General features: G+C 43.3%; 1 protein-coding gene across 1 annotated transcript in view; it reads right to left on the bottom strand.

Moving 5' to 3' along the window:
* Positions 1–689: 689 nt before the first annotated feature.
* Positions 690–25,338, bottom strand: part of kif16bb (kinesin family member 16Bb) — a gene marked incomplete at its 3' end in the record, with an annotated part of 30,129 nt that continues 5,480 nt past the window's right edge. The window contains exons 10-20 of the mRNA XM_083774908.1: positions 25,199–25,264; positions 25,042–25,101; positions 17,338–17,457; positions 16,708–16,759; positions 16,440–16,577; positions 14,674–14,753; positions 11,889–11,977; positions 6,000–6,584; positions 5,037–5,127; positions 1,092–3,203; positions 690–695 (exon numbers count right to left, since the gene is read on the bottom strand). Coding sequence (XP_083631034.1) covers positions 690–695; positions 1,092–3,203; positions 5,037–5,127; positions 6,000–6,584; positions 11,889–11,977; positions 14,674–14,753; positions 16,440–16,577; positions 16,708–16,759; positions 17,338–17,457; positions 25,042–25,101; positions 25,199–25,264 — 3,399 coding nt within the window. The remainder of the gene's footprint in view (positions 696–1,091; positions 3,204–5,036; positions 5,128–5,999; positions 6,585–11,888; positions 11,978–14,673; positions 14,754–16,439; positions 16,578–16,707; positions 16,760–17,337; positions 17,458–25,041; positions 25,102–25,198; positions 25,265–25,338) is intronic.

Raw genomic sequence — 25,338 nt, 5'->3', positions numbered from 1 at the left:
GTAATGTTCCATACTGGATGGGGCACTGCTGTTCCTTGCGGGGAGCAGTCAGTCTTTTGCCTCTAGCTCAATTGTGAGTTTTGACCCAAGTGGTTCATCAGAGATGGCTCATGATCAATCTATGTGCAATGACAGAGGTCTATCCTGACGTGGACAATGTTAACAGCATGGCAGGGCTAAATCCATAGGGTATTGTCGTGTGAGGAAGCTACAGGAGAGTTGGTACGGTCTCACCTTGAACCTGAATGCTAAGTATACTGTATGACTCTCCACTGGTTGAGTGCAGCAAAGAAAGGAGTAGAATACAGATTCATAGAGTACAGGATCCTCCAGGCAGAGGTCCATGGGGGACAAAAAACAACCAAGTGCAGAGGGGAGGGATGTGCAGGAGACAGAAGGGTTAAGCGACAGAACGAGAGAGAGAGAGAGAGAGCAGACATTACACTGAAGCAGTGAAATGCAACAGACTACATTCTCCAATTAACTATCTAAGCACCCATCTACATTCCAAGCTGTATATACAGTATATATACCAACCACATAAAAACAATAAGTGAATATTTGAATCATTTATTATTACAAAAATATGGTACACTGTTACATCTACAAAAACAATAATTTTATTGTAACAAACAAGCATAACTCAATAATTAAGAATTTGCCCATTACATTTAGATAATTTTTAATTATCATACCTGCAATGAAATAAGTATAAAATAATGTGCATCAAACAAATAAAAATCAGGTGGGTTTTTTTTATTAATCATGTCACGCTTAAAATCCTGTTCCTGCTATCCTCAAACCTCTAAAAACAAATTGACTAATCATATTCAATACAGACGACAAAAGTGGATGGTGAAGATTTACAGTTCATCATAGTGCACACAAACCATTTGAGCCGTCTTTTTTTTAATCCACTACAGCCATAGCTCCTTTCGAGTGTGAAGTTCCTAGCTAGGCTGTTCATTACTGCTTGTCCAGTCCTTGGATCAGACATTTGACAAGTGATTAATCAGGCAGGCAGCCTCGGTGGAGCAACTGAAAGTTAATTTCCACACTTCAGTCTGTGGAGATGAATTAGAGGCGTGTACAGTCAGGGTAGCTTCTTTAGCATCTCTTCCAGGGTGACCTCTGTGCCCCGCCGGCGCCAGGATCACATCTAGTCGAGTAGGACCTCTCACACCTCTGTCGTGCACCATGACACAGCGGATGTCGGCGCGGCTGAGGAGCGTCACATTCTGGAACTGGGTGTGGCGTGGCACTCGAGGCCGGGCGGAGTGAGGAGCAGGGTGGACCGCGGTGACCTCCTGCAGCAAGCCTATATGGGAATTGGTGAGGACAAGCTGGGCCAGGGACTCGGCGCGGGCGTCAGGGCTCACACACACCCCTACACTGGTGTACAGAAGCAGCTGGACCTCCCCCATACTGGGCCTATCTTGGCCCATGTGGCTATGAAGAACATACACCAGATCAGCCAGAGTCTTCTGGAACTGGCACCAGACCTTCAAACCAGCATCCAGCAGCAGGTCTGGTATGTAATCCTGCCAGGTCAGCGATATCTCCATCAAGTCTCTGTGCAGTAGTGGGTGCTGGGAGAGCCTGCTGTCCCCGGGGTACATGACACCGAGGATGGTGCGGCACAGTTCTTGGGTTAGTGTTTGGCTGTGGGTGTGAAGGCCCAGGATGCTCTCCTCCACAGCGCCCACCAAACGCAGGCTCTGACCGGCAAAGCCTATCTGGATCTCCTTGAGCTGCCGCAGAGAGAGGTGATGGAACAGCACCAGTGTCTGACCGGGGTCAGAGGTGACTGTGTAGACGGTGGACTCCAGCAGGATGAGGAGGGCAGGGCACGGAACAGGCCGTCCGCATTTTGTGACGTTCAGCCAATAGAGACCCACTGTTTTCTGGGAGTGGAATGCCACCGTTGGAATGACACCTTGCAGAGCATCCACCAGGCTGGGGAGGGGTAGTAATTGGAGGCTTAAGAGGGCATTAGGAAATTCTACTAGTTTCTGACGGAAACTTCTGGTGAAAGAGTTCGGTGGCGTTCGGTCTAGAACCGAATTAATCTCTGGAGTAGTTTGTGAATATTCTGCAGATGCAGCATTATGGGCGTTTTTTGGCTCAAAGCACTGCTCCTCTGGTATTCTGAATGTCATGCTCTGTCCTTGCTTTAAATCATCGGTTTCTTGTGTCATACTACCAGGGCTTGACCACCTTTCTTCAACCAGAGATGGGTCAGCTTCGTTCAACTCAATTGCCTCTGCGGTGTTCTGCAGTGGGGCTAGGGTAAGTGTAAACTCTGATGCTTCTTCTGGCTGAATGCCATGCAGCTCCATCTGAATAACTTGTATAATGGGCAAGTTCTTCACCAGGGAGAACATGTGGCTGTCCTTGACCAGAGTGTAGACCTGACTTTGTGTGACCAGCGAGAAAACACGGCTGTCCTTCACCACAGACAAGACGTGACTTTCACTGACCAGTCCCACCACCTGTTTGGACCACTGTGCCCCGGCACGTTGCAAGCCTTGCTCCCTCACCTGCCGGAGCATCTTAGGAGAGCTCCACAGGAGACGTCTCATGTCCTCCACCATCCAAGAAACCCCATTAACCAGGGAGCGCAGCCCCGAGCTTTGTTTGGCAACAGCGCCGGCCTCTGTGTCACACTCCCCCTGGAACTCATCCAAACCTCTAGATTCATCCATCACTCCGTGGCCGAACTGGCCCTCAAAGGCAGCCTCTTCCGGCGGACTGCAGGCTGCCTGGCTGTGTCTGGAGAGCGGAGAGTGAGCGCTGGCCTGTGGGGGGACTACTGTCCTAGAGCTGGTTTCTCCCATGCTCTGTAGGTGGGACACGCAGCCTAATGAGGTCCCATCAGAGCCGGGACGGCCCTCATAGCAGTCAGAGACAACACCTTGGCTCTCGTTAGCATTCCCCTCCAGCCCTGTGCCACATCCATCACCTACACCCAGGACACTTGTGGTGGAAGGGAGGTTTGTCCTGGGGATGCCAGCCTCCAGCAGACAACTTTCAACCCCAGCCTGAGCTCTCCGCCACAGCCTTCTAGACACAAGGCCTGGCGCTGATTTATGAGACAAGTCCCTCTCTTGTTCCCGACCATCCCTAGCGCTTACCCTACCCTGTAGAGTGTCTCCATCCAGCTCCAAACTACAGCGAGAGATGGGACATTTCCCCGGAATGGCCTAATTTAAGAGTGAATGGAGTGAGAAAGAGAGAGAGCGGGGGGGACAAAAAAAAGGAAATCATTTTTGCATGTGACTTGAATGTAAATTTAATAATCCTGGCTGGCATCATACAAAATATAATAATAAAAGAAAGCGATGTTGAAAAAGGATGGAGATCATATTTATATATTATATGCATTGCTTAAAAAACTGTTTTAATCAGATGGGAATAAGTCATCAGAGCACTCGTTATGATTAAATATTTTGTTACTCTACTGCATGCTACTGACTCAACTCAACCTTTGGGAGCACGTACTTTTTTACTGCAGAATAGCAGCCCTTCGATATACAGCAGCTGGTCGTCATAGTGACATCCAACCCTCTGCGTACAGTAGAGAACATTGGTGAAACTATCTCAATTTGACCTGTGCAGTCCAATAAAAACAGTTTCTAAGTTGCTGATAGATTCATTTTGACCTTTACCTAAACGGCTGGTTTAAAGATTATAATTCTTTTGGAAGTTTCCATGTAGTTACAGTATAGGGGAATCCATTGTGACGCAATGGTGTTATGACAATAGAGGGTATGCATAAAGTGAATGGCAGATCGAGTGGCAATATGAGTGGTAAAGTGAGTTTAACGTTGTTTAATGCAATCGGTTAGAACTTTTCCGTTTGGATGTATGGGCTGTCAAGGCTGGAATGTAGTTTTTTGACACTCGGTACGTGTTCTTGCATAACTTCCGGGTATGATGATGTCGTCATGTGTTTTCACGTCACCTGTTGGCATTGCCTCAGGCAATACCAAATAAAGTACCTGTTACAACTTTTGTCCAATGGAAAATATAACGTGTGGTAAGTCCAGTTGGTAGTACCATGCAGTGCAAAATTGCCATTTCTATCCATTATATTGAACTTTTGACTGTGTATGTCATCTAGCTCTCTGTGTGTGTGTGTGTGTGTGTGTGTGTGTGTGTGTGTGTGTGTGTGTGTGTGTGTGTGTGTGTGAGGGTGTGTGTGTGTGTGTGTGTGTGTGTGTGTGTGTGTGAGTGTGTGTGTGTGGCTCCAAAACTGTGGAATGCACTTTCCATTGCAGTCAGAACTGCAGCATCGGCCCAGGCCGTAGCGTAACGGTCTGGGCACCGGACTGGTGATCCAGTCGCGGTGTGCCGCGGGTTCGACTCCCGAACCCGACACGGCCTTTACCGCATGTCATCCCCCCATCTCTCTCCCGTTTCCTGTCAGCCTACTATCTGTCCCTTAAAAAAATCAATAAAAGGCGTAAGCCGCAAAAAAAAAAATCTAAAAAAAAAAAAAAAAAGAACTGCAGCATCACTCCCAATCTTCCGCCGTAGTCTGAAAACCCACCTTTTCAGACTCCATCATAGCCCATAGCCCTTACCCTACCCCCCTAAATAGCATTTTTGTAGACTTGGATAGCATTTGATACAGACTTATAGCATGTTATGTAGACAGCACTATAATTGCATTGTATGTAGTCATAGCACGTCATAGTACATATGTATAGCATAGTTTATATGTATAGTTTCATTATATAGATATTCCACTGTTACTTTCTTAGCTCACGCATGTTTCATGATAAATGCTTTTTATGTGATGTATTCCCATGCTTTTTTGTTCTTGCTTAATGTAAATCGCTCTGGATTAAGAGCGTCTGCTAAATGCCTAAATTGTAAATTGTGTGAGAGTTAGGGTGACCATATTCTGAATTTCCAAAAAGAGGGCACAGTGCACGTGTTTTGATCTGCGTGTGATACCCGCAGACCCAAACTCAAAACTGTGTGTGTGTGTGTGTGTGTGTGTGTGTGTGTGTGTGTGTGTGTGTACACACCATAGTGTTGCACATCTCCAGTGGGGCAGAGTGCACAGAGTTGCTTGGCAGTCTGCAGTCAGTATCCACTGCAGCCGACACATCCATCGTGCTGAAAAAACAGGAGGCAGTTAAGATACAAGATTGAAATAATACATTTGTTATTCTATCAGGAAAAATAAACATTGCGTCTTAATGATGTGAAGGGAGTCAAGGGACGGGTGCATGTCGCAATTGGTTTATATTCCAATACATGCTGCCAGGCTGCTTTCAAAAACAATTTAATTATTTGCTGTGGTGTGACACAAGAGTTTATAGACAAAAGAAACCCCCTCTATGCAATGCCCCCCGTATTCACAAAAACATCCATCACATTTGAATAGCAAACAGCACAAATGGATGCCTGAGATTAGAACCACATTTACATACAATAGTCTAGGGCAGGGGCTCTTGTTTTTGGCTGGGGAATGCTTTGGCCATGTCTTGCGACCCCCGCCCCCTCCCAAACCCCAATACAAATTGACCACTACAATATCCTTAATAATAGAGAAAATACATCATAAATAAATACTGAAAACAGATAATCATTAAGGAAAGTTTATGCATGTAAGAAATGAAAGTTTAGGCCTACCATGTGTACCAGGTGGAGAAACCCTGCTCTAGGAAAATACCCTGCTCTATAGAAATAACATACAGCAAAGACAGATTTCTGACAGCAAGCAGTTACTTTGTCAGAGCTTGATATATTACAGCACGTTAGGGGGAGGTAAAGGAGGGGACAGCAAGTTCTTCACAACATCAACAAAAAGGGCATAGTGCAGCTTCTCTGACCGATTAAAGGATTTCTGCAGATCCTGAGATCAATAAAGTGTTGCGCTAAGTGGCGCTTGTCCATTCTGCTCACACCCTGCGAGTCAACGGAGTGAAGCTGGTCAGAAGTGGCGCCATGAGATTTACACTATGAGAGAGACACACGATACTGACCTTTTGCCGTCGTCCACATTTTCCACATGCAGAGGCTGAAGTCGCTCCCGTGACTGTGATCCGTTTTGACCTGAAGTCATCTCAGCAATACTGGCTGCATCTCGCTCACCATTCACACCGTACCGATCCCCTTCGCTGGCTTGTTCATTGCTCCTTTGCTGCAGCCCTCTCCCCTTCATCTGCTCTGGTTCCTCCTGTAGCCCTCTCCCCTCTGGCTCCTGTGGCTGCAGACCTCTCCCCTTCATCTGCTCTGGTTCCTCCTGAAGACCTCTCCCCTTCATCTCTTCTGGCTCCTCCTGCAGCCCTCTCCCCTTCATCTCCTCTGGCTCCTCCTGCAGCCCTGTCCCCTTCATCTCCTCTGGCTCCTCCTGCAGCCCTGTCCCCTTCATCTCCTCTGGCTCCTCCTGCAGCCCTCTCCCCTTCATCTTCTCTGGCTCCCCCTGCAGACCTCTCCCCTTCATCTTCTCTGGCTCCTTCTGCAGTCCTCTCCCCTTCATCTCCTCTGGCTCCTCCAGGTCTGCTTTCAGGTGAAGTTCGACTCCAGTGGCTTGGTCGCATCTGTGCATGCAGTCATCCTCCAACAGCCTTTCAGTCATCAGACACACACACACAAACACACACTATATTTAAATATATAGTTTCTAGACCCTTAGCATGCATTTTATCATGATTAGACTGACGCTCACCAAATATGACCGAAGCCACTTCCTTGGCAACACTGTCACCACTACTACTGTTCAATTTCGAAAACATGTTTCAGCAGCTAAAACATAGTTTGGTGATGTCTGGACAAAACATTGTCATCGATTTACATCCACAATTTGTGCCAGGAACTGATAAAAACTATTCAATGATTTCTAAATAATCTTACACAAATGGTTCTATGTTATGAAACATATCCTGTATGTTTTATTTATTTATAGTCTGATTTGTGTTCCGACAAACCCATTTGTTTTGCATTCGTTGTGACCACTTTGAGGGTATGTTTCAGGTACTTATCCTGCATGTTTTGTGATCATTGGCCCAACAATTGCTGACTATAGTGCATGTGCTGAGCCAAGCCCTTTTAAGTTCATTGGTCAATATCTTCAAAACTAAGTAAGATCTCTCGTGGACATTTGCAAAACTGAAAGGAGAAAGTAACCCTCATAATTATGATAGATCTCAGATGTGGGTTTCAAAATGTATCGTTTGCATTTTGAAAAGTTGACCTTTTTCCAACAACAATATTAACTGAAGAGATGTAAAATTGTGCCAACAGGACTGTTCATAATGAAATAACTGCTGCAGGAAATTTAATCTGGACAATAAAATAACAGCTTTCACAGCAAAACGTTCCGTGGACAAGTATATAGGTGCTAATAGCATCTATGCTGGCGACTGGGGGAGGTCTCAGTTGGTACAGGGGTGGTCAGAGTGATGGATGGCAGTCCTTATGAAACAGTCACGATTTCAGTACTGCTGAGCTCCTACTATCAGGCTGTCCAATGGTCTGCAAAGAAAGACACTTGAACAAATGCTCCAAGAGCTTGGCTTTTTGCATTTCTTGTACACTTTTGAGTATTCATTTAATCATGTACAATTATTAACCTTACCAGACTACTACAGCCTAGGTTGAATAATGTCGGGAGATTGGTCCATTGAAAGGTGTGCAAACGTTGCTGAATGAGCCTCTCTCCACACCACACAGACAGTCTGTATGGTAGACTGTATGGTGCTAGAAATATGGTTTGACATTGTGCAAGCTTAAATCGTTTGAGAAATCATAACATGACGACCACTGCACAGCGGTGGCTTACAGGTCAGAGGCACAATGCTATACATTAACTAAACTGTATTCAGAGTATTTTGGTGTATCATATTGGTCTTATTTAATTAAAAAAGGATAAACCGTGTGTATCTGCAGTGGAAGCGTGATTTGCACACAGCCATCATGACAGTCACACAACTAATGAACATATTATCAACAGCTAGAATGATTAGAAAAAATTGGCACAGCGGCCTGTCACTTCTTTGCAAGTAGGCTACTCATCATTGCATTAGGCACGAGCTTTGTGCTCCACAAAGTAATTCAACTTTATCATAATCATCATTTTCAATTGATAACATGGTCAATTTATAACATTTAGTTGGATTTGGCCCTGACAAAGCGCTTAAGTCAAATATACAGCGCAACTGTTAACATTTAATTTATTTGCTTTCAGAGAAAACCTGATGGTGAATAGCTGGCACATTATGCTTGCACTTCCCATCTTCTGGTGTTTGAAAGAGATGAGCGCACCACACACACACACACACACACACACACACACACACACACACACACACACACACACACACACACACACACACAGTCACACACACACACACACACACACACACACACACACACACACACACACACAGAGTCTACATGCGCTGCATCGAGATAAAATAAATTTACCGCCAAGCACTACATCCACATTGCATTTTTGGAAGGCCACCCACACTCCCTGCATGCAAGGCTTAACAGCAGCGGGGTGCCAGTCTGCCAGAGCTCTCTGGTCGGATATTGGCGGTCGAAAACCAACTAAGCTTGCTTGGTCGTCGAGTGACGCCTCACGCCGTGTACAGAACCGCACACACTACAGCAGCCATTTGGCCACAGATACTTTACAACACATACAGTATCAATGCCGACGTCGGTTTGGTGTGTTGAATTTTGAACCATTACAGTTGCAACTACCTCTCTTTCAGGAAAGAACATAAATCTCACATTGTAGCTTTATTTATTGGTTCTATAATATAGTACGAAAGAAGCTTCAAGTCGATCAATATTATTAATACAGTCTGTTGCAAATTTACTACACATACTGCATCCACCCATTCAAATGACTTCTCTCTTTATACATTGCTTCTCTGAAAACACTGCACTGCACAAAGTGATGTATGGTTTGTTTGACCACTTCAAATCCCAATCAAAATGAAGTTCAGATGTGCCGCATTTGCATTGAAGAGAGGGCATGCACAGCACAGATCTATCTTTTTCTGATTGAGAGAAATCGTTGTGTTAGCCCTATAACAAAACAAATGCATTATTGAATGCAGGTTTGTGCAAAATATGTACACTGCAAGCACACCTACCAACCATACTTGGATAAATATTGAAAAGGGGGGAAAACGTTATGGAAACCACTCACCAACCACTGCTCCTACATTACTCCATGATTGGTTGTAATATAATTTGGCAACATTTCTATTATTATGGATCAAATACTTCCTGGCTAGACCTTATTGAAAGGAAGGCGTGTTCCTTGCAGCCAAGTCTAGCCTGTTATGCTAAAGCTGCCCGAGGCTTAAACAGACATCTGAAATTGACATTAGATGATTCAGTTCTTTCAGGCTTTCTTCACTGCCTGTAGTCGGATGGAGCAGGCCGGTGCTCTAAGAGCATGTAAAGTCTACATGTTGAAGATCAGGCTGTTGATGATCAAAGGCATTCTCCTTAAATAGCCTTCTTTGCATCACTCATTAACCCCAGAGTTACATAAATCCAACATGGTCTCCTCCCTCTCCTCCTCACTCGTCCCTGCCTGACTTCATCTCCTTCCATTTTCCTCCAAGCAAACACTCTGTAAGTCAAACATGCAGCCTGCCTGTAGAGAGCGCTGCAGTTTGGGGGGGTGCCTTCACTGACTTGTGTGAAGAGAATTGTACCTCACAGAGGTAGAACCACTGTTCCTGACATAATCAGGAAGTCTTTCAACTTCACAACATAGTAGTGGTTAGAGCGTGAACTGCAGGCGGACCCGTGGATTCATGACGAGGAAACCCTGTGCCGCTGTGCTTTAACATTGAAAGTAGCCCATCTACAAGCTCTCAACCTGGTAACACACATTGTGAGCTCGTAGATTGGCTATTTTCACAACCTGATGACACTGTCATATGATGAAGTATAAACCAGGCTTAAATGTAAGGCTAAATCTGGGACCATCAGATCTACTCTATGCCGAGGCCTGCAGCGGTTCCCTTGCTTATTGAACAGGTGATCCTTTTTTTCCTGCATTTGTGTGTTTCTCTACTACCCGCATCCAGCCATCCAGGGATGCAACCTTGATTTATAGCTTTCATTTGGTGTTATGTACCACGTGAAAGCTGTGCAAAAAGCAGTCGCGCTGCTGTTAAGAGATTGAGGTGGGTACACAAATAACGATGAGTGGTGTATTTCAGGGACATTTCACATGACTCGCAACACTTTTCTGCTAAAGCATAAATTATGCTCGACAGAGGATACACATGCACCCATGGCCCAAGCATACTGCTTAGGGCTGGCCAATTAACACTCTTAATGCCCAGTGTCATGTGGAACCATTAAATCAATGCAGCCATTGATTTGCAGCTTCAGAGCCCATTTCAAGGTGGCACGGCGCCATCTTGGATAGTGCTAGATATAATAGCATGTAGCCAAAAGACCCTTTGTAGGATCGACAACCAACAGAGGTATGATTACTTCTAACGCAACTAGCGACCGGACCGCCCTAATCTTTGGTTGAATTGAAATCATTGATCTAGATTAAGAGTTATTTAAAGAAAGTGGTGGATCTATACGAGAATGGCAATCTAATGTCTTTTGAGGGGCTGAGGAGGAGATATGAGGTACCGCAAAACCACTTCTTTAAATACTTGCAAATCAGAAACTTTATTATGTGTCAAAAATACAAAACAACCTCCTTTAACCGTGCTTGAGAGGTTTTCCAAACAGGATTGTTTAGGAAAGGGGTTGGTCTCACAAATGTATGGTATACTAGAAGGGTTTCATAAAGATGACTCTGAGAAAATAAGACAAAAATGGACACAGGACCTTCAAGTGGAAATCTCAGAAATTGATATGTTCCAAGGCACAAACACAAACTATCAATACTAGATTAAGACTAATTCAGTATAATTGGATAATGAGAACTTACATAACCCTGGAGAAAGTAAATAAATTTGATCCAAACATTCCTGATTTATGTTATAAATGTGGGGAACATAAAGGTACACTGTTCCACTGCTTATGGGAATGTGAGGAGATTAAAACATTCTGGAGGTCTGTGGTCCATTATGTCTCTCAGATTACATCAGGTCCAGTTCCTCTTGTCCTAAATTATGTATACTCAGTATTTATCCATTAAATTGTACACTAAATAGTAATGAAAGAATAATGACCGACCTTTGCCTGTTACAGGCCAGACGCTCAATTGCGCTATGTTGGAAGAATGTCAATGCCCCTACGATCGGCTTTTGGCTGAGGAACTTAACAACCAGTTTGGCACATGAGAAATTAACATATGTAATTAGGAAGAAACCTGCGGTATTCTATAAGATATGGGAGAAGTTCTTGGACTTCATTAAGCGAGGTGATATTGAAGAGGCTTTGGATGTATAGTGGTTCATTGGAGTAGTCAGCTGTGGGGTGGGGGTAGGGAACTATGACGGACATTGTGCATTTGTTTGTTTAACTGTATGTAATGTGTTTTATTTTCGTTTTATTTTTCGTTTTGTCATTATTTATTTATTTTTGTTCTGTATTTATTGTTGTCAAAACATTTCGTGATAAGATTTTGTTTGTATTTGTGCTGCCATGGGGATGTGGGGGGGAAAAATATATGTAAATTGTTTTGAAAATACTTCTTATACTGTAAAGAAAATCAATAAACATATGTTTAAAAAAAAGAAAAAACGTTATTCACGTTTTAAGATTTTTGATCCCATCCATTAAAATGGAGTGGAAACACTTTGGATGACGTCCCAACCGGAAATGACATTGAATGTTGCTCAATAGACGCTCCCAGGCTGCAGACTGGTGCGCTCTGTTATGAAACGATTAACCAAAAACATCGAAACCGACAACTTCTACAAAAGGCTCACCCTGAATTGAGCAGCATCACTTTGGGTGGACTCTCAGTAGACTTTGACAGGTCGGTCAAGGACGGCCTGGAACTGGAGAGCAGTGAATTCTGCAAACACAAAGGGAGAAGAATGTGTGCTGGAATTAAAACATATTCATGTTTTAATGATCGGCAGCTGCCTGCAACAAACATACATAATTTACTAAAATAATTATACTGTGATAAATTATAGTAAATATACAGTATGTCATCAGCATTCGTTACAAACACTGTTAAGGCCTAGTTAGTCATAGTCCAGTTTTCGTTGAAGAGGTGACCACCAAAAACTACAACATGACGTCATGCCGCGGTGGTCACCGCTCACACAACACATCTAAAACTACAACATGACATCACACCGCGGTGGTCACCACTCACACAACACATCTAAAACTACAACATGACGTCACACCGCGGTGGTCACCACTCACACAACACATCTAAAACTACCACATGACATCACACGACGGTGGTCACCGCTCACACAACACATCTCGGTTTTTACTAACCACCGTTAGTATTGGGGATAATCTCTTTCAAAAATGAGGAAAAACTTTGTGGCATTTGAAATCCTCAAGCTCTTGGGACAACAAAAAACAATTTAATTTACAAAATAAATTGCATACAGCCGAGCAAAATTCATTTTTTTTTTTAATATATAATTTTTATCCCACGATTTTGTAACCCATTTTTTCACCCAGTGTCAATTATCTAATGTAATCCTGGGCGCTACACTTCCTCTGCCAACCTGGTTGGGGGGGGCAGCGGACAGTCCTCATGCTTCCTTCTGTGTCCAAGCTGCTTCTTTTCACCTGACAGGGGAGAGTTTCCCTGGTTGGACGTAGCGCATGGAAGGAACACGTTATTCCAACCAGTTCCTTTCCCCTCTATCGGGTGCCCCGGCTCCCGAGAAAAATTATCTAAAATGTATTATGAAAAGTGACACCAACAAATAAATGATGCCAATGTGAATCCAGCAGAAGATGTGTAGACTAGAAATGTCTTCATTAGAGTGATCACATAAAACAGTCTGTATCTACCTTATGTAAAAAGAAAAAAAGAAATAAAACCAAAACAATAAAACCTGTTATGCAACCTGTGACGGCCCTGCCCCCTCTGCCTCACTGTAGGCTAGCCAGCAACCTCTGTGTTGGCAGAGTGGAGCAGGCCGTCAGCCCAATTAATGCTCACCTGAGGTGGGCGGAGCTTAGGGCACTATATAGGGAGCTCTCCTGGCTGAGCTCAGTCTCTCTCTGTCCTCCCTGCAAGCAGGACCTGTTACAGGTTGCCACCTGGCTCAAGGGCCTAACCGACCTTTTGTTTGAGTTATGTTTTGCACCAACTAATACAACACGCACCCACCACTCTCCACACATCCATACACTGCAGACACTACTGATAACTGATATCCTCACATCCCACACTTCATTATTTGCTATTCTTTAATTATCTTATTATAATAAATATCATTACAAAACGTTTATGCTCTTGTGTGGACTCCCTGTTTTGCCATGCATCCCCTAGTGCATGACACAACCACTGTCGGGAACAGTGTTTAATGCAGCTTAAAACATTTTCAGTTTACAATAATGCAGAAGGTGGAAAGCTTTCCTTGCTAGTGGTCCAGTTGTGTATAATGTAAAGAGGTTAGCAGTCCATTTTATTATTGCCGCAGGAGGGAATGCTGAAAGGAGATCTCATTTGATTTGTTGCCATTTTAAGCCACTCAGCGACTGGGTCAAACATTCTCAGTAAAAGTATCAGATTCATTTGACCTCAATCAAAATGAGAACACTCCAAATATTATCTGATTTCCACGTAGGTGGAAAATGATTCGAAAAGCCAGCTACCCCTCAGCCTATAAAACACATTTCATGGGCTAGGATTGAAGAGCAATGGGGTCTGAACATCAGTATTCTAAACACACATTAAGAGACTTAACAGTGTGGAAACATTCCATTATCTGCTGAACCTGCCTCAGTAAATATATTGGATTGAAAAGAAGAGGCCCACACAATCGGGCTTCCTGCCATGTTCTCAGCCCATTATTAGCTCTGCAGGGCTTTAAGCCAAATTTTAAAAATGTCTTCTAAATCATGACAGTTTTCTTGAAAAATCCATGTTTCCATGTCAGTCGTTCTCATACATTTTCATGTCAAGGACTCCCAAAAATATATACATTTGGCCACCGAACCCCATCTGAAAATGCGCCACATTTTCACGATTTTTCAAAAATAGTAGACCTACAGTCCTACAAGCTCGAAGCGTGGCACTCGGTCTCGGTGCCACGCTAAGCCTATGAGCTTGTAGATCTTCTATTCTTCAATGCTTAAAAACACCAAAAGGGGTTCCCGCCCAAAATAGGTTAAGCATGGCTATTTCGGTCCATCTGTCCGTATATCACTTTAGTCACAAACATATCCTGGTTGGATTCATGCTCTGTATATGAAGAACCCTACTGGTTTTGGTTTGGTGACCCTGTGGCCTGTCCCATCAAGCTACCCTTCATAGTGGAGGAGCTTAGGGAGAGATAAGGGATATTTCGTGCCAATTCATCTAAAAGCACCAAATCTTGCACAGATGTAGCGCAGGGCATGCTCTAATGATTTAGCTAGGCCATATGGCCACCATTAACAACCTATACATTTTCTAAATGTCATTATGCTTTAAGTAGCATAATGAAACCCCTCACTCCCTAGCCGTCCCACATGGGAAATTCTTAGAAGCCCCAGCCGTGCAGGGTTGGGTTGGGTGGCTGCAAGTACCTTGTGTTTCTCTCTGAGCTGGACAGCCTCTCTGGGTTGGTTAAAGCAGAATCTCCTTTGTCCCAGCCGTATGATAGTCCCTAGAGGTGACAACAAACAAAGTCATACAAATGTTTATGCGAGACCAAAGCAACAGCTCACTCAAGACTTCAGTATTTGGTGTAAAAGTTTGTGCACTGCAAAACTCAAGACTCGGCAGAGGGAGGATTCAGAAATATGTTTCCATAGGGGCTGAAGTGACATGAATGGGGCTGAAAGTCTGCCATGGTGACGGCAACAATCCCATTCAGTGTGGTGAGAGAGCAGCCATCACACGCATACAGCACATGCATAAACAGACTTGGCACGTCACAAAAAACTACAACCATGGGAAATCAACTCCGGCAGATCAGTCCAAAACTCCAAAAGCTCTTGTTAATACTTTTCATAGATTACATTATAAAACCAACAGACAATGGCCCTGCAGTAATGTGTGACTAATCGTACGACTTTGACAGACTTTAAACCTGAACAGATCCACAAGCTCACAACACATCGTCAATTTTCACTACGTTTGCACAACACTGTCATTCCACAATAGAAAATAGGGCATTGATTTGTGTTGCACAGCGACGCATTGTGAGCTTATAGAGTGCCAATTTTCACCACATTTGTAGCTCCATAGTTCCCCTAAATTAGCTGGGTGAAAGCAAATGTATTGTCTGGAAGAATACAACCACCTCCGTGGCTAGTCCAAGGAGGATAATTTACCAGAGAAAATAGGCTAGACATTTGGTAAAGCTTTGGATTTGAAGTGATATTAGTGTTTATCAGGCTCACACACATAGATCACAATTGCCCATTTTCTTTGGGGCTCCACTCACCCGTTCACTAGTCTCTTCAGCCGGGCAAATACTAATCTCGCCACAATTAATGACTTGTGACGAGTGACAAAGCACCTGTGAAGGGAGCCTCCGTTAGATCCTGGATACCGTTAAGGTTTGAAAATTACTATAATTTGTTCAAGAAATATCTTCAGATGCAGCCGTTTCTGAAGTGCACGAATTGAGAAACCGTTCTAAAAAAGAAACTGGCACGGCAAGGCCTTCCGCAGACTGGGTCTCTTGTGCAGGTTTTTCTTTTTTTATCTCTCAAGACACAGCCGTGTGGATGTGAGTCAGGGAGAGTTGGAGGTTTAGCAGGGCAAAAAGCTCACAGCTTTGCCAGGGAGGGTTTTCTCGGGGGCAAGAGTTGGAGCTTGGCTCTGTCCTCTGAAAGGTTAATCCTCTAGCCCTCTTCAAACCTGCCAGCCCTATCAGCTCCATCTGCCAATTAAATGGAGGGCCTGGGGCTTTGTCTGGGGCTTTGTCCGGGGACTCTCGCCCTTCAAAATGTTTAGTAAGAGAAATGGCATCTGCCCTGTGGAGAGCCACATTCACATCCACTTGTGCTTGTAGCGTGCATAGTATTGCTGCCGTGGGGGAACCGGGGAACATAAAGTGAATTCCATCCATGTGAAGAAATGAAAGGCTCATACAAGCCCTGGCCCATTTGAATGGAGAAGAGAGACACAGAGAGAGACAGTAAAAAATAGTGGTATTGTGGCCTCCTATTAGCCCAGCAATAATTTTACTCAAAGAGAAATCTGCATTAGTATAAGTGGAATTTGTAGCAAAAATTTGTACTTCTTTCCTGAGAATAGCAGATCTATAAACTCAAGCTGAATCCGCGGCGTGTTGTTAAAGCAGTTGTGTGACACCTGCAACCAATTATAAATCAAGCCTTACCCTGAGTAAGCTGGTGAGGATGAGTTAGCGCCACTCCATTTACTGAACACAGTGCATCCTTCCGAGGCACCAGGCGTACAGTCCCAGCACAGTTCTCGAACACACAGTGTTCCTTCAGGATTCCACGCCCACAGAGAACTGACAAAAAAAAACAAAAAAAACAGGATAATTGAAAAGAGGATGAGGGTGCCTCATCCTCGGTGGCACGGATGACACAGCAGTTGTGAACTCTGCCCTGGCAGGAGATATGTCTTCCCTCCTGACTCACCAATATCTTGATGACACGATGCCTCATCACAGCCAACCAGCGTCTGGCCCTCCTGCATTGAGTTCAGAAGGCCCATGTTATACAGGTATACAGTATACTGCTGCTAATCCAAACACATGAAACCCCTCAACAAATCCAATCTGTGAATGTTATCGTGGTGAAATGCTTCCGACCATGTGCTGCAGTTCCTGGACATAGTGTGCAGTAAAATTACTCTTAAAGGGAAGCTACGTTTCTTGTAGTGTAAACATGCAATTGGAGTTGTTCTAATATCACTATCAGAAATGTCTACAATACAAACTAAAATGCTGGATCGGTATCAGCAAGCATGCAAGTCTATGCACTGATCCGATATCACATAATAGAATAGATAATTTATGCTACACAGTCACAACAACATATGGGTGCAAGCAGAGAGTGTAATGATAGAACTAGCAAATTGTCAGTCAAAATGTCTTGTATTTGTTGTATTTATATATTTATGTTTTTGCACTGGCATGATATTTGTACTTGGTATTGACCGATACACCATCTTCAAGTATCAGAATCTGCATCAGGAAGGAAATAAATTGTACGGTATATTGGAACATGTCTACATGCAATGTCTGGGGGAAAAAGGGTCTTATTCACTTTCAAATGATAGAGGATGATGCCAGTGCACAGCAGGTCTTCATCAATGCCAATTAGATGAGGCAGCTGAGAGTCCAGGACCACTCCACTCCCCATCTTCCTCAGAGCCAGAGCCTGCTCCTGTGGATGGGAGAGAACACACGCACCATGGGAGAATGTATCTTTCCACAGCCTGTAGCCAGAATGGCACACAATATAAAACAAAAATGCTGACAGACATTTAATGGCAACCAGCAGAAAACTGAATTCTTTATGAGTGCTCTTCCTTGCCTGAAGGCCATGGAGAATAATAGCGGCGTTCCGACCATGTGTTGCCATGAAGCAGTTGAGTGGCTAACGGCAACAAAGACACCATAAATCATTCAGATTATCATGGCTACAGTCAAACTGTACTGCACGTGGTGCTCGCCACACAAACAGACACCGTCATCGCACGCACGCACGCACACACACAACCCCCCCCCCCCCCCCCCGATACACTACTATAAACATTCACCATTGCTATGAAATTGCTCACAGGCTGATGAAAGTGAGTCGACTGCAGATAACTGGGCCAAACCTGAGCCAACATCGTCATGTCTACCCTACTACAGCGTGTCTATGGAGGAGAAGGTGTATTGCATGCAAGGTCAAAATAAACTGCCTTTTATAACTGTATAAATCACAAGCACTACATTTATTAACATGCATATAGACACACATTTGCACTATGTCATATTTATTAAAAGGTAGAGCATTTTCTGGCGACTGTGGGTAATATGAATCACTAAAAGACCATTTCTGAACAGGCATCAGTGATATATCCTCATGAAAAATTGCTTTTGTGTGTGCAAATACCCCATCTCAGAGTGGCAATGGAAAGGATTTAGAAGTCTATATTTCACACATGCTGCACTGATTAATGCTGCCCTGTAGAAGTGACATTCAGATTACAGCCAATCACATGCACAGCAACATTACAGTCACATCACAAACCCAAAAGTCAGCTGAAAATCAATGTCCACATGGAAAATCCATTCAACTTGTAGATATCCCTGCTAAATATGTATTTAATGGCATTTCAGCTACCCGACAGGAAGGTGATAAGAATTGGAGAAATTGATTCATCCCGTGAAAGCCATTTCTATAAAGCAGTATAAGGCTATACCTCTAGAACGCAGTAAGGCCGTACCTCTGAACTGTTCAAGACATTGCTGCCTGCTCCACTGCTTCCAACTGCAGTAGATGAGGAAGAGGAAGTGTTATTGTGTGCGTGTGTGTGTGTGTGTGTTTTAGTCATGGAATTATAGTATATATAGTTATTGTTAGTATAACTGGCTAAAACTATAGATGTATATCCACTATAAGAGTTTTACAGACTCCCCCCCCCCCCCTCTACACAAAACCTTTACCGAAAATAGCTGGTGGCACTGGTGCAGTATGCAAGCTGCAATATATGCAGATCGGCTATTTTCGCAGTATGTTCGGCCCCAGAATAGGGATGCTAGGGTTCAAGTGGTGGGACTAAGGCTTCACATTGCTATGGATTATCATAAGTACATCCCCGAAAGGCACGGCAGGAAATATCTCGCGTATGGAGGATTCAGAGTCAGTGGCCTGCATAAACTAGTCGACCTCCCTGTGCCGTCCTCCATATAGATTGTGTCATGAAGTGAGATAGGCGACACCGCCACCCCTCTCGTTGGCAGGTGTGAATGAGAAAAGAGAAATCCTTTTTTCCCCCCTCTAATGGAGAAGCTGAGGAATCGACCTCAGCTCCTGAACTTAATTAAAAGGAATTCTTCACAGACTTCATTAGGTGAGGAACGGTCTGGCAGATTAATGCACTCTTGTCACTTTCCTCACACACCAGGAAGAGATGGGATCCTCTCTACTCTCTCTCACAGACGATCTCTCGAAACACATTCCGTCTCACACACATTTTCTCTCTCTCTCCCTCCCCTTACAAAATCCCTACCACACCCAGTCAGTTGGTCTGTGTGCTGCGAGTAGAAAGTCTGCCTCTCCCCCTAACTTCAGATGAGGCAGCTGGTGAACATAATTAACTGTGGCCTAGACCAGCAGCCAAGCTCCGGCAACAAATTCCACCCATTAAAGCCATCATCTGTGGTTGGGTAAAAATGCTAATGGCTTTTCTCAGCGCTTCAACCGTTCATTTCCCTGACTTGGTTAGCCAGCATTATACAAAATAAAAATAAAACTGTAGAAAGCCTACCAATCATCCTGACCCGCTATCCACATTATGCCCAGAGGAGCCGCTTACAGAGTAATAATACATCAATAGAAAATGTTCTTTCAGAATAACATCCCCATTTTAAGTGCTCAGCTAGCTTGATAGGCTAATTAACTTGACAAACCTGCATTGATATCCTCAGTTTGCTAGGTTGTACAATGCTACACCGAATCATGCATAGACAAAGGGCAGGTATACGGCCAATTTGGAATTTGAGGAATTAAGCCCTCTATCTCCAGAATATACATTTCAGTATATTGATGCCCGATTGTGGGTCTGTGTGTGTGACTGTGTGTATACAGTGTCTCTTTAAGCCCATAGTTGTAGATCCTCGAAACTCTCCTCCAAGTATTCTGACAGAAATACTATTTGAAAATTGATTGGTGGTAAATGGCGCATTTACATGTACAGTATATAGCGCTTTTATCCAAAGCGCTTTACATAGATTGTGCATTGCATGCATTACATTACATGCATTACATCCACACACCGATGGCGGAGGAAACAATGCAAGGCACCAACCTGCACATCACAATTATGGGTTCAGCGTCTAGCTCAAGGAAACTTCGACACCAAATCTGGGAGAGCCCAGGATCGAACTGGGAACCTCACTGTTGCCATCTGGCAGGTCTACAGGCCACCATATCATATGTGATTATAAACTCCTCACAAACGTTCAGAAACTTAACTTTGGTCAATTATTTCTCCGCTTCAAAAGATACCAATTAACGAGGTATAACTTGTTAGAATTGTGCAATCGTGGAATGAGCAACACAGCTAAAAAGTGTGGGAAGCGACGGCGCCCCCAAAAGCTTTGCCAAAATCCAACAATTATGCTTCTGTTGGCATAATTGCCAACAATTGCCACGTGGCAGGTCTTGAGTGACCTGCCAGGTGTGACTGGAAACAGAGCATGGGTCCTGCAACTTCGACATCCGTCTGTGGTACCGTTGTGCAAATTTTGCCTGTAATTCTCTGGAAGAAAGATTATGGTTTCTCAGTGTAGCAAGGGTGAGGAACCAGTCTTCTAGAAGTGCTGTCTTCATGGGACAGCCACTTTGTGGTCCGTCTTTGACCTCAGTCTCACGGAAATTGTTTGGAAATGTTAACAGGGTTGACAACAAATAATTCTGCCACTCTGCATAACGGAACACCAGCTTCCACTTCCCTATTGCACAGGCCTTATGCTGAAGGGACAAACGTGGCATCTTTCCATGGGCACACCAGGACAGTGTTGCTGGACTCATTCTCAGGTGCCATTCACAGACCAGTGACTGGCACACACCTGCCAGCAGGTGCATCTCTCAAAACGAGAGCGATTACAAACAGCTGTGTTGCTTATTCCACGATACTTAGAAGTTATACCTTGTTGTAAAGATGACTAATCGATCATAAAATTATATGACAATTGGAATTATTGAGCCAGAAAACAATTCCACAATCTCTGAATACTATATAGTCTACTCTCTACACCTCCCGAAGCCGCTTTTTCCGTTCCGTTTCCCAGTATTTTTACATTATTTTATTGTTTTTCCTTTTCTGCTAAGCAGCAAGCTATATATTCTTAGATGATTTCTAGTTATATTAAGATACATTTACGTGATTGTAAAGACAAAACGAAAGTGGGGATGAGGCTCCACTTTCGCTTTATATTTTACTCATGATAGAGCTCCAGACTGAATTGCGAGAGGCAACAGTCTGGCAGGGAGAAACATCAACCGAAGTTACTTTTCCAAACCCTCGGGTGAAAGTGTTCTAACCTCCATCACATTAGTTGGGCTTGGCTCAACTCTCTTGAGGTGTGGGGTGTGAATTGAGTTTTGGGGGCGAGCACATTGGCTCTGGCAGAAACAGCCCGTCTCTACAGCTCTCTCTATCAATCATACTAGTGTGCACAGGATAAGACATGAGAATAACCTTTTTAAAACAGCAATGTAATCTCATGCATTTCCATTGTGAGTCAAACTGTCGAATAGTTAAAACTTTCTGTACCCAAAGAATCAAAGGCAATTCAGTGGTGTAGCAAGGGTTAAGTGCTGAGAAATTAATATCATAAGGTCATGAAATGCCATATTGATTAAATATGATATTGCACTGCCGACAGTCTACTCTAGAAGCTAATGGAGGTTAAACACTGCAAGAATCAAGGCAGCTTTTTTTCAAATATGATTACAGCATGTTAAGTATTGGGGAAACAAAGAAACTCAGAAGATTCATCCCCCTGCACAAAATGTTAAGGAGATCTTCAATGATGGGTGAGGATTCTGAGGAAGCAGAACGCAACCACTCCTGTGATAGTAGCAGGTGTGTGTCTCAATGCAGTAGACTTACCACTCCTGTGATAGTAGCAGGTGTGTCTCAATGCAGTAGACTTACCACTCCTGTGATAGTAGCAGGTGTGTCTCAATGCAGTAGACTTACCACTCCTGTGATAGTAGCAGGTGTGTGTCTCAATGCAGTAAACTTTTCTCTCTTTTCAATTTTCTCTCCCCAGTTCTATCAGTTTCCTTTTCAGTTAGTAAGAGGCTGCTCTTGAATCCACCCCATATTAATTACCTTTCCTTTCCCACGTGCCCTGTAGCCAATCTAGGAGGCTGAGGATGAATAACTTTGCATTCCAATTCTGCCTCGGATACAGAATTCAAATTCTGTTTACACTGCTCTCGGTCATTTTAGCCCACTAAAGAGCCAAGGAACCTTTTTTTACTCAAACGCTCAGCCTGAGAATTAACATAATTAGCCATACAAATATGTGCATTGTGCAGGCCTTTGAAATGACCTGTGTAAATGCACAAGCTATATGTGCAATCTACACTTATATACACATAGGTCAAGAAACACGGTTTGGCCACATTCATAAAAACATTTCAGTCTTACTCATCAAATTGACCAAAATATTTGAAACAGACGGGGGCACACAATAAAATCCTTGTGTCAAATGGAACCAAATAGACTTGTAAAGGTTATGTATACACTCCCTCTAATGTGTCCACAGCATTCCACGGTCCACCCATGAATTCCACTTATTTTTCACCCAGACACAATGCAAATACACAGGAGGACAAATGTCAAATCCATAAACTCATTCATCAAACACCTGAAGTTATGGCAACATCATGTGCCAGCCAGGCATCATTACAGTGGCCTTTTAGCTTTGGTGTTACGTTGCATCATGCATGATAACGGGTCTTTCTACATGGACAAACACGGCCTCAAATATGTTTATTGTTCATATTATGCTTCAGTGCCTTGGCACTGCTAGTCAAGACGGTTCGATTGTGGTCTCCGAGCACAACTTCAACACTCACTTCACACATATTCAGAGACGTGCAGCGCACACGCTTTAATTAATGTGCTGGACAGTCAGAAACCAAAGTGCCATGTTGTCAATAATGAAGAAGACCTCTTAATTAGCAGCTGTGACAGCCACTAATGAGTTCCAGTAGGCTGTCATGAATAAAACACTGATGCTCCTGGGCTCCTAAATGCCATAACAGTCACTGGCTAAGCACATAAGCATGTCCATCTCCTCGCTGTTACACATGTCCAAATGACATTCAGATCCGAGTTGCATCTGAACGTCAATGAAAGAGCTTCCACAACGTAATCACATCAAATCAAACCAATATCTTAAGTATAGAATCTGGTACACTTGGTAATCGGAAATGGGTCCATTATTACCAACACCACCATGACAAGCAAATGTCACCTACATCACAATACTGCAACATCTATAGTGAGAATTCAGAAGTCATTGCATGAATCATGATGCAGCACATTATTTGGCTGCATAGGACATTTGGCACCAACTCAACATGGAAAGTGTTATCATATGGGAACACCATTTAAAAGGCGAATCGGTACCATTTCCCCCCCACGTCCGTCCTTGCACCGTCACTTAACTTCAGGATCATTACACCGGCTTAGATGGCTGTTGGTGCCATTCCATTCTAAATAGCTGGAAAATATTGAATATAAATAACAGAATCTACATTTACTATGCCTTCCATCCCCTAAGGCAGCCGAGTCCGTTGCAGAGGACTTGCAGTGACACCAACTGGGCAGAGAAGTGAACTGCAAGCAAAGAGGACCATTTTAACCTTTTGTCTGAAGCCTCTTAGCTTTGTTGGTGTTAAATAAATGAAGCTCTCCAACTCTGTGAACTCTGTGTTAGGTATTCTGGGAAATATATGCAAGTTCAGCAGTTTAACTACAAGCCACTTGGCAGAAAACAAAAAGAGGTAGCTGAAAGCTAGACTAATGTAATAAAACTAAAATTATAGATTGCTAAATTGGAAATGATGGCATGGAAATGCAAGATAAGCAACAACATATATCTAGTGGCAATAGCAAAGACAACTATTGTTTACATCAGAATAAAAGATCAAGGTCCGTTACCAGCTAATCTCCTTGGAAAAAAATTGAAGCTTTTAGTTTCAAGCTGTTAATTTTCTACTACACAATAGTACACATGCAGTAACATGCTCAGTGATTATTTAACTCAGAGTGTAAAAAATATACCCGTAGTGTACATTGTAAATTGATTCCTTTGCGTAATTAAGGAAAAAAAAAAGTGGAACAAAGCTGCTCTACATGCAGGAATTCTCCTGAATTGCATTATGCCAGCTGTCATCAATTTCAATGCACCACACAACAAATTGAAACCAAATAAGCTTTTGCGAGTGAAGCAACCCATTATTATTATTATTATATCGGCCCCAAGACAATTACTCAAACGGTCTGTAGTTTGATTTTCATATACAAAACAAAACTGATTATTTAAAAGAATGCATTACATCCCAGCCAGAAAACCCCATTAAAATGCCAGTGATAAGTCACTCCTACTGACTTCTAAAAGCTTACTGGAGCCAGCCAAGATACCTGAAAGCACAGGCATCACACAGGGCCATCTGTTACACTCACGCATGTTCGTGAGTGTTAGCGTGCGTGCGTAGAATAATTTGATAAACAGACATACATGGTGGACCATTAAAGACAAATGACTTATGATTAAAAAACATTTGAGTTAGGCTTACAATTAGGAAAACATATCTAGGTTGATATTAAGGTGAAGGATTTAGGGGTTAAGGCTTGAGTTATGCCCGATTTATTCTTGGTCGTGTGCCACAGTTATGCAACGAGAAAAAGGAAAAGAATCTCCAAGCTCACAACGACTTGCTGCACAACACGTTGTGAGCTTGTAGATCTACTATTTTCAGATTTACGGCCAGGGTTAAAAGTGGCAAGAAATTGTAAAAATGGCATTCATACATTTTGCCGTCCTAAAATGTTGATGTTCTCACAAGTATAGTGATACAAACGTGTGTGTGTGTGTGTGTGTGTGTGTGTGTGTGTGATCATTCAATGTTCTGCATTTTCAAAAGCTAGAGGATTTTGATTTGATCTGCCCACATTTGTTCATTTTACGGATGACATTTAGTTAAATGTATGATCGAGCTACACCAACAGACCTTCAGAATGCTCTTGGTCTCCGCCCATTGGTTAGTCCACTCCATGGTAAGCTCCAGGACCTGAGAGAGCGTCAAGGACAGAGTGTTTTTGTTTACTGGCGGGAGGGAGATATCACAATTCACAACATATCTTCTAGTTCAGTGGAGCAAAATTCACCTTGGCCTCCTTGCGGTGCAGCTTCTCTGCTACCTTCAGAGGGGAGGACGGGTGTCCACAGGGAGCCTAAAGAGACAGACCTCAATGACCTCCTTGATACAGTTTTTAATACGTGATGGATTTTAGTATGGATATTAGTC

The sequence above is a fragment of the Protomyctophum parallelum genome (assembly GCF_964188405.1).
Source record: "Protomyctophum parallelum genome assembly, chromosome: 10".
Classification (NCBI taxonomy): Eukaryota; Metazoa; Chordata; class Actinopteri; order Myctophiformes; family Myctophidae; genus Protomyctophum; species Protomyctophum parallelum.
Note: the sequence above shows the minus strand (reverse complement) of the source record. Positions and strands in the feature narration are given on the sequence as shown.